A 10,297-nucleotide genomic window follows, 5' to 3' on the forward strand; every position below is an offset into this window, starting at 1 on the left:
GTACCATGGTTTCTAACCAATTACGGATATTAAAAAACTTATCAGCTCAAACTGTCATATTTTTATATTGTCTGTTTCATTGTGATTAAAATTTCACATAGTGCCTAGTTGGATTAATCCAAGCAACACATATTAAAAAAACAACATACCAGGTAATTTAGGCCTAAATTCAGGATTAAAGATTCATAATTTATAAACACACTGTTACGAGACTGGTTTGAATGCAAACAGCAACATGGTACAGCAACATTTATAACAGAATTTCCCACTGAAATATTCCAGTATTTCATAAAATATTATCACCCATAATATAACAATTATATTAACCCAAAATTTGGACAATTTAGTGATCCAAAATACAACATATTTTTGCATTCTAGGAACCTTAGAATATGCTATACTACAAAATACATGCAACTAGCAAAGTGTCTCGTCGTTCAGATGGTGATTTCAGATCACCGTACACAATCATATACATTTTGATGCTTGCATCTGCAATATTACTGCATGTACCTCTATCCCAAAGAACACTAAATAGTAAAGAAAATGCCAATCTGGAATACAACATCAAATTGCATTGAAATAAAAACTCAAATGATATCACGCAATATATACTCCTGATATCTTCTATAATGGATGTTGCCACTCTAGGAAAATAATTAGTGTACCGAGAACAGAATGGGAAATGCATTCACAACAACATGGTATTAAGCACATTATTGCAGCAGTTAATAACAGTCGCTATTCACTCATGGTCAATATGTTTTCAGGACTCCAGTCAATTAAGCAGGAGTCATGGCTGCTGCACGAAAACCTGCAATGTCGTCATTCCAATCCAGTGCGTCAATGCAAATTGAAAAGGAGCACAAATACAGCGTCAAATTTGATTAGCATCCTTGCAAGATATCATGTTCCGTGCAGCATATTAGATGCGTTACCATGGTAATTTCTAATGTACAGTGCTTATTGATTGGTTACCTTTCATTTACGTGCAATTGAACACAATGACATGTTCCCAAAACATTTTATTTTAGTCACCGACTTATGCTTGATACAAGTATCAAATGACAGCACAACACAGTTTCATTATTGGCTGGATACACACAGCTTCATGACTGGGTGGAAGCATACAGTCTTGGATATCATCACTAGCTGCTCCAGACATTAATGCTTTGCTCGCCATTATTCCTCTCACCGATATTGTGGTCAGATATGTTTCTATAGTTTGTTTTAATCAAATGAAAATAACTTTAAAATATAATATTCAACAACTGTAAAAAAATGTTCAACAAAATTAATATGCAAGTTTATTCTGTGAAAACGTTGACTATTCAACAAAATAACACGAACAACATATGAACAGGGGTCGTCAGTTTATGTTACTTTCATGAAAAATTCCTTAAAAAGATGTATTTTAAAGTAGAAGGATGTCACCTGCAAAAGCAATAATACAATAATAACACATGCTAAATTGCAAAGGCTCATGGGTAAAGCGCATTTGTAAACAACAGCACGGTATGACGTCTATCACATGAATGGTTGTTATTCAAACGTCAGTACAGTCGCAGTACATTTTATTAAATGGTTCTCATAGAGGTATGTCTACACTACCAAAAAAGAAAATCCAGTGCTTTGTTTTGAACTAATGGTAAGTGTTTAAAATAATCGAAAAAAAGACGTTGCCAAGTTACAGAACATTAGTGTAACAGATGTAATTTCATCCTGTGGCATGGAGAAATAGGTCGAAGAACTGAAGTGAAATACATCTTGTCTAATAAAAGTATCATTTTCGGTTCATTAAATTCCGACTTAAACTCATGAATCCATTCAGGAAATTAAGCCACCTTCAAAATATCGTAGTTTGATAGGTATGTGGAAATGAGACGTTTGGGACAGCCTATTTTGATGTGTCTGGTGAGCAAACAGTTCTCTGAATGAGAAGAATGAATCAGGAAATTACAAATTTATTTGCCAATTAAAAATTCATGGCAATGTGCTAGTAGAGTTGCAGCAAACATGTATGGGTGTGTGTATCTAAACATAGAGGTTAGTTATTTAAAAAAAAAATAAGGAAGAGAAATTCAATTTTTTTACCATTAAATTGCATGGTGATGTTAATTGAAGATGTGCTTCTAATACGGCAGATATGGTAAATAAATTTGGTCATAAACCTGGGAAATGACATGCATGATTAGTTCTTTAATTTACTAGTACATGTACTTCCAATTCCAACACATTTGAAATGTTCACTGCACAACAAATGTACCGGTATTTCAAAGGATACTACAAGTATCAAAATAAAATGTTAAAAAATAAAACTAAAATATAGAATCATCACCAAATTAACAAATCAGGTCCACCCGAGGTACCTACATACTAAATATCAAAGCAATTGAGCTGATAGTTTTCATGAACAAATTGAAAAATGGCATTTTTTACCAAAAATGGCAAAAATATATGGCAAAAATATTTGCCAAAAATAGAGAATTGAAGATATCCTCACAAAATGAATAAATCGGACAAAGTATCCAAGTATCAAAGCAATTGAGCTGGTAGTTTTTGAGTAGTTTCAAATGCAATTTTTGAAACGAATTGCACAAAAAACTTTTTCTGTGCTTGGTACTCTTAACCATGTCTTTTTTGCTACAACTTTTTTTTTTAAATGTTGGTTCACTTCAATTGTGTTTAATTTAATGTATTTTTGCAGTTATGTGACCATGTCAATTTTCGCTTCATTTCATTTCATTTTTGCTTGATCTCATGGCTGTAAGGGAAATTATAAACCCAAAGCAAGTGTTCATTTTCATAATATTGCAACTGATATGTAAATTTTATATATTTTTGTACTTATGTTTATCCAAATTAAAATCAGGTAATATAGATAAGTACATGCACACCTTGCATCTCAATCGTACACTAGCTGCATAATACATGACCTCACAAGAACAATTCATTCTCCTGAAAGTAGATTACTGTGAATTCACATCTTGATAAAAGTTGACCACACCCCTTGAAACTGACTAAGTGGTGGCAGAGATTAGCAGCTAGTATCACAGATACAGATGGTCTTGACTACCGTTCAATGACATTTTGTGCCAGGCAAGTGTACAGTACTAACTCTAATCTCACACTGTCAAAAAGTAAACATGACCCAAAGCAATAGAAACACATAGTCACACAGTATCTTAGAAACCTATCGATAACAATTCATGTTCACAGTCAACACAAACTGAAGTCTATTCAGTACTGCCATTTGCTTAAATACTAAATAAATAAATTGATATGATACCACCATCTCCATGTAGTTAGTAAGCAAAATTCACTCATAGTGCTATGTCATTGCCCGTACCTGTTGACGTGTCTAAGCACTTGAATCATAAAATATGAAAAGATGTGTCAACGGAGATTACCATTTAATCTCTCTCCTTGGCCATAAAATCTAAGGAGTAAGGTTTGAGTGGAATAGTGTAGACTGTTTAATTTTCGCTGCTAAATATTTTCACAACTTCAGAATTTCATTGCATTCATGACGACAAAATTTGCAAATGTCACTCACTCACGATATTAAAAAAAATTTGTCTCCTGTGATATTATACAACAATTCCAGAAAGAGCATTTTTATATTTAATTTTTATTTAAATGTACTTTAATTGTTAACTCACCAGGGAAATGCAACACAATAAAAGACAAACTTGCACACATTTTTAAAGTTCATACAACAAAATTCTGTATGAGTGAAGTACATGGAAAGATAGATAAAATTATCAGCATATTTTATGCACAATGGACAGAAATTGCTGCAGAGATCCTGTTGAGGAAGAGAGAGCTAAGCGACTGTTTTTTATTCCTCACATAGTGTTCCATTATCTATGTCAATAATGTCCACTGTTCCACTATATGCAACCAAGGTATTTTGGAACAGAGGACATTATAAGAAAAAGAATGAGCATGTCTGTTTTAGGGACAAAAACAAGTCTGTGGGTCTCTCGCTTCTAACAAGATCTCGATGGCCACTTACATGTCTATTAAGCTTTAAACGCAAGAAAGAATTCCAAGCAATCTCAAACACAATGCAAGTCATTTACAATTACACTCACTATATTGTTGGACAAACTCACAACACACTCTTTTCACTACATTGCTCAAAACGCACAGTTATATTGCATGAACATGCATGTGAAAAAAAAAAAATGTTCTTCTCGCGATTCATTTCAAACCACACAAGTTACCTACATTTAATTGATTAAGCACAGCATTCTGAAATTATTTCATGCCTTGACATTTCTCAGTATTCAACAAATGTTGTCAGTTTATAACAAATTTAACATTACAATGACATAGAGTCTATACCTTGCAAAATGACGAAAGCTAGCTTTGTGGACAACCACAGCCAGTGTAGAGTCTCATGAAATATAGGTGGTAAAATAATACAAACATAAATGGCTACTTAGTGTCTGATGATAGGAGCTGTAATATGAGTTTGTGACGAGCTGTTTAGTTTGATACTATGCAGTGTATATAAACAAAATTTGACTGTACAATGCATGAGGACTAGAAATATACCACTGGAAGAATGGTTTCACTCATCACTGGTGGTGCATATCACACATCACTGCAAATTTAAAGTATCCAGCCACAAATCGACAGAAATTTAAAAACTTTCTGTTACTGAACCAAAAATAAATACATATACATATAAGATAATAGGATAATTATGATTGAATATTCTCATCTTAACATCTTCACCGCCTGGCAACCATCAACGGTGAAAACAAAGGCTGAAAACTCACAGAAAACTGTACTTTGGGCTCCTGAACACTGTAACAAGACTACCCCTACATGTGCAAGGGTACATTTTTTTTGTAATTTGGTTGTTCAGAATTACCTCAAACTGAGTTATGTCACTTTCTCGACTTCTGCTGTTTTCACATAGACTGGCGTTCCAGGCCCATAGAAATGTATGGAACAGTGGCCCGTGTCCAAGCAATATACAACATAGCAGGATTTTCATAATTGCCCCATCATGCACCACTGCAAACACAAACCAACTAAGTATACCTGGTATCTATTCTATCAAGAACTTATGAGAGTGAAACAAGCATGATGTAGCCACGTCATAACAAACGATAAAATGAAATACACGTCATGAAAGTGAGAGTGGGTTTGTCAATCGGTCAAACGGTTCTGACATCACGGAAATGAGTCTGAGTGTGTGAATCGGTCAAACTGTTCTGTACATCAGTGGATATTCCTAAATCTGTAAATAGTGTTTGTGTTTCCATATTACTTGACTGGATAGGCATAAGTGGGAAGTCATTATGGTTACATTGAAACGTCTGTGTTTGCATGTCACTCAATTCAACTGCATCTGTTAGGTGATTGACGATGCTTGTTTGTGTTTCAATATCAGTGGATTGAGTAAGCACATTAAAGTTGACTTGTACTTGTCTATCCATACTGTCATCCGGTAGAATCAAGTCATCCAGTATTATGTTGGGGTCTGTCTGTGTTATTGTGTTACTGTCTACATCTACAGTAGTTGCTGTCTGTGTTTGCATATTTACGAATTCAAAAAGGTCACTTCCCGTCTGCGTAAAGCAGTCAGCCCCATTTGTAAATGGCATGTTTGTCTGTGCGTACGAGTTGAGGAATTCAACATCCTCAACTTCTGATGAGAAGTCCACACCAACAGACTGATCTCCATCAGATATCAACTTTTCAATGTCAAACTCGACAGTTTCTGTCTGTATGCTATTTGTATTTGCAAATTGACAAATCTGTTCATCAGTCAGTGTTTGTACATCACAGTTCTGTACATCATTTGTCAATACTTCATTGAGGTAGCTTTCCTGGGTTTGTGTTGCGCTGCTTTCTATCTGAAAACAACTCTGCGTCTGTGTTGCAGTATTCTCACAATCCCTCATCAAATCATGAAGCAATTTCAAAGACTGCGTTTGACTATTGGACAGTTCACCAAAATTATTTTCCATCAGTGCATCAGTCTGGGTTAGTGTACTTGCTACACTTGCCATCACATCCGGCTCCAGGCTACTATTGTGATTGTGATTCTGGAAGAATGATGATATGTCGAAATCTGTTGCACCTTGCTGATCAACCATATGAAGCGTTTGCGTTTCACTATTCATAGTTGGTGGTAGTTCCAAATCCAATGTCTGTACTGTGCTAATAACTGCATTAGTATTCAATTCACTACCCATGGGTATTGCTGTCAGACCTGTTTGAGTCTCCATACACATCACATCGTTGTTACTGGCAACCATACCAGTACATGTATAAGCATCAACACTCAAAGCAAGAGACTGATTTGTTTGTGTATCTGTATCCACTGACATCATAGCTTGCTTGATGATAAAATCACCCGGTGTTTGAGTCTCAATATGATGTACATCATCTAATACATCAGTATTCATTGCACTATTCTGGAAATTCTCCTTCACAATCGCCTTCTTTTTCTTTTTTACACCTGACTGTATTGTTGCAACTCTTTTCACAGAAGCTGTATTTTTGATATTATTTCGTGGTGGATCTTTCTTACTAGCTTTGACTTTAGCGCTGTAATTATCAGAAGCTGGATTAGCTGTAGTAATATCTTCTTGTGGTAAGGTTACAGCTGGTACAGTCTGTAATGGTAATGCTGACACTGGGATGGGCATGATCACTAGAGGGACTAATTGCACAGTTTGTTTGGGAAGTATCTGTATTGGCTTGTTGCACTTACGATTGACTTGACTTTTTTCATCATGTGCTTGTTTCTTGTTTGCAGGTTTGTTAGGTGATGTCGATTTCCTAAAACAAATTAAAGTCAAGTATATGAGAGTCCAGAAAATTGATGAAAGATTTAGAATAATGTCGTTTAATATCTAACAACCCGCAGGAATCTATCGGTAAACTATCAACTCTCTGGGAAGCATAAAGCTTGAGCAGCTCAAGGCATACCAGAGCTAAACACAATCACCACCATGAATCCATAAATATTCCTTGGTGGACTGACTAAAAATGATGCCAGTGAGTCCGGGATCTAAGTCATTTTTAGGTCAACAAATGGTGACCTAGATATTTTTTTTAACTGACATTTCTTAAATTGAATCACCATGGTGACAAAAATTGTTGAATTAATTAATTTTCTACCCAAGAGTAAATGGAAACATGATATGGGATGTTTGACAGTTCAACCTATAGGTATATGGCAGCCAAGAATGTATATACTCAAAGACGAGTTCACATGGAAACTGGCGATTAGTCTGAAATCCAACTTGAGTGCTATATAAAACATGCCCATTATTAATGTATGAAAAAATAAAAACACTGACATTAATGTGAAATAAGGACATATAAACAGCTGGTAAAATACAAAAAATATATACAGAGTCAACAACAACAATCAATTTTGTTTGACATTTGATGGCACTATTCTAAAACTGTCAGTAGTTTATGTTTTTATATAATACACTCTCATAAATTCAAACAAAGTTATTAATTAAACTAGTGAGTTAGTGTTTTTAATTCATAACATTTTACCTCTATAAAGAATCTGCAGTACAGGAAAAAAAAACAATAGAAAGATTGTTATAACTGGACACTTGGTGGCAGTATAACATAATGGCAACAGGGATAACTGTGGCTCACCTTGCACTTGTAGTAGGAGGTTGTCTAGCAGGGGTTACCATAGCAGTAACTCTAATAAACTCAGCAGGGAGTAAATGACCTTGTCGCTTTGCATGGACTTGTAAAGCTTCTCTGGTAGTGTAGGGGCATCCACATGTACACTTGAAAATCTGACCACAGTTCCTTTCGTGTCGATTCAAGTCTGATTTAGTGCCAAACTTTTTCTTGCACCTCTTACATTCCAGCTTCTTCACACCATGCATCTTTATATAGTGCTGTTGTAGCAAAAGATTATACACTGTAGTTTTTGAAGGAACAATGACACATACATACACAACATGAGAAACACTGAGGTTAACATCAAATACATCCCTGGAGATTGTGGATATGAGTGACATTATTCACAAAACAAAGGTGTGTTCATTGCTACGTTCACGCAGCAGCATTTTATCAGGGCCCTGCGGCTTGAGCCAGCAAAAAATGGCCTTGTATATGCATTTGCCTCGAGCTGGCTTAAGCTAAGTTTGGCTCCAATAAACCCTCAGGGTTGAACTCTGATAGAGTTGAGCCCTGAAATGGCTCTGACCGTGTATACACATTGGGACCCAACTATTGGAGCCAAAATCACGCACTCAGTCGTCTTCTTTAAGTAACTTGTCATTTTAATTATGGCGGAGACAACATTGTTTGTAATTTCACGCAATTTCTAGCTTGACAAAGAGGTACGCGCCCTAATATCTGTTTGGCAGAGTAAAGAAATACCGGTAGTGTGATAGATTGATAGCTCAACGGGAAACAGAAAAATGGAGTACAAAATTATGTGACAAAAAATTGAAAGGACAGCTGAAAAGATTCAATGGAAATTGAAGAAACTTTTTAAGACAGAAGATAAAAATTGTAGAAGCTGTCATGGTATGGCGACATGTTCCTACTGGGTTTAGGTTGACAACTGTTACACAGAGGTCATTTTCTGAATCATATTCACAAAACATAATTTCAGAAAAACCATACTTACCAATTTTACCTGATTTAACCTCATGAATGGTCGTTTAGTTGCGATGCATCTAGAACAACCATCAATTGGACAGTAATAATGTTTTGTTATATTTTTCTTCTGATCTTTAGAAGCTGTGAACAAAGTCTTTTCATCTGCATTCTGTAAAGTTTGAGAAGACGTACATTGTGATTTCTATAACATGTACTAAGCCAAATAGTACACTTCAATATGTGAAAGTGAGAAACAAAATACACACACTAAAAACAGAGCCATTAATTAAAAATAATGTAATAACTAAAGAAAAGATCAGTTTGCTTTAATTGCAGAGCACAAAAACAATATCTGGGCAACACTTTACCCAGTGGCACTAAAATTCCTCTAACACTAGGCATGAAATAATTTAATATTTGGACATTTCATTCTTATTTTTGCTTTGTTTATATCAAAACTATGAGCAATAGCAATCATTTCCAAAACAGTGAAGCAAAGTTTTGATGCCTCAACAGAATAAAATCAATAGATAAGCCATAGGCAAATATCTCTGACAAGAGTGGAAATCTTCCACATCACGACAAAATAGGTCATTATTAAACAGAGTAAACATGCTTGAAGTGTTGAAGTGTCGAAGTGTCTGAAAAAGGGCAGTCTAAACTAGGAGATAAAATTCTGTTTTATATGGTACACATTACAACATAGTAGTATTTTGGATATTATTTTTGAGTACCAAACCCGATCCACTAACATTATCTAATAAGAGAGCCTTTCACAAAACATATGTGCATGTATACAGCGTGGGAACAATTTGATCCCATACAGATGATTCCACACTTCCAGTGGCCTGGAATGGGAGAATAAAAAGTCTCTGATGGCTACAATCCTAGAGGGCATATATGTAGTTTAAAGTTGAAAAAAACAACAGAATTGTTAGTAATTGGAATTCTTTACCGGAGTACGTTATCTTGTCACCTACGTTAGACTTGTTCAAATTCAGGCTAGATAAGCCCTGATAGATGCTAAATATTTATTAGACTGCTAACAAACACTAATATTTTACCATTACATTGTTCAGACCAACAATAGGTATTAGCCTAAATATTGTATTAGTTATTAATATTGAATTTGAAATCTTTGTTTACCAAATACTTACTTTGTAAACTTGGTGAGTCTTGATCAGATGCATTCTTAATGCTGCTGGTTTTTTAACTATTTTACCACAACCAGTTACTGGACAAAGTACATCGGTGGGTGTCTCTCTGCAGAGGTCTGACACGGACGGACACACAATTTGCACTTCGCCCTTTTCATTCTGTCGCTCCATGGACATTGCGCTGTTTTTCTCTTCAGGCGAATCTTTCTCCTTCTTTTGCTCAGTCACATTGTGGTCGAAGGTTGCAGAAAACATTCCAATGCTCAAGTTTGTCTTAATCCATAGAATCAGACATCTTCAAAAACTGTACAGTTTCGTTCAACAACTTCGCATAACGGTTTAACGACGACACAATTTTGCCATGAATTCTCCAAATACCTAATTTAACTGACAAGTCATTGTCGTATGTACAGACGCGTTCTCCTGCCGTGGCATGACAAGAATTTGTGTGAAAACACTGAGAAATAATAATATTTACGCTACTCCGTATACCATATTCGTGACCAAAACGCGCATGCGCCATTTTA

General features: G+C 35.3%; 1 protein-coding gene across 1 annotated transcript; it reads right to left on the bottom strand.

Moving 5' to 3' along the window:
* Positions 1 to 3,615: 3,615 nt before the first annotated feature.
* On the bottom strand, positions 3,616 to 10,290 carry LOC100378387 (uncharacterized). The gene is made up of 4 exons (XM_002738975.4): positions 9,771 to 10,290; positions 8,642 to 8,782; positions 7,648 to 7,901; positions 3,616 to 6,807 (listed from the first exon to the last, which is right to left on the bottom strand). The coding sequence occupies exons 1-4, from the start codon at positions 10,023 to 10,025 to the stop codon at positions 5,175 to 5,177; spliced, it is 2,283 nt and encodes a 760-aa protein (XP_002739021.2). The 5' UTR covers positions 10,026 to 10,290; the 3' UTR covers positions 3,616 to 5,174.
* Positions 10,291 to 10,297: the final 7 nt, after the last annotated feature.

The sequence above is a fragment of the Saccoglossus kowalevskii genome, chromosome 6 (genome assembly GCF_978046115.1).
Source record: "Saccoglossus kowalevskii chromosome 6, keSacKowa6.1, whole genome shotgun sequence".
In the NCBI taxonomy this organism is placed as follows: domain Eukaryota; kingdom Metazoa; phylum Hemichordata; class Enteropneusta; family Harrimaniidae; genus Saccoglossus; species Saccoglossus kowalevskii.

Bases quoted from the DNA above. Each gene is read 5' to 3' on its own strand.
- LOC100378387 (XM_002738975.4), bottom strand. From the start codon at position 10,025: ATGTTTTCTGCAACCTTCGACCACAATGTGACTGAGCAAAAGAAGGAG. The intron at 8,783-9,770 runs GTAAGTATTTGG...CAAACTTTACAG, and splicing joins AGACTCACCAAGTTTACAAA to AATGCAGATGAAAAGACTTT. The intron at 7,902-8,641 runs GTAAGTATGGTT...TTGCTACAACAG, and splicing joins GGTTAAATCAGGTAAAATTG to CACTATATAAAGATGCATGG.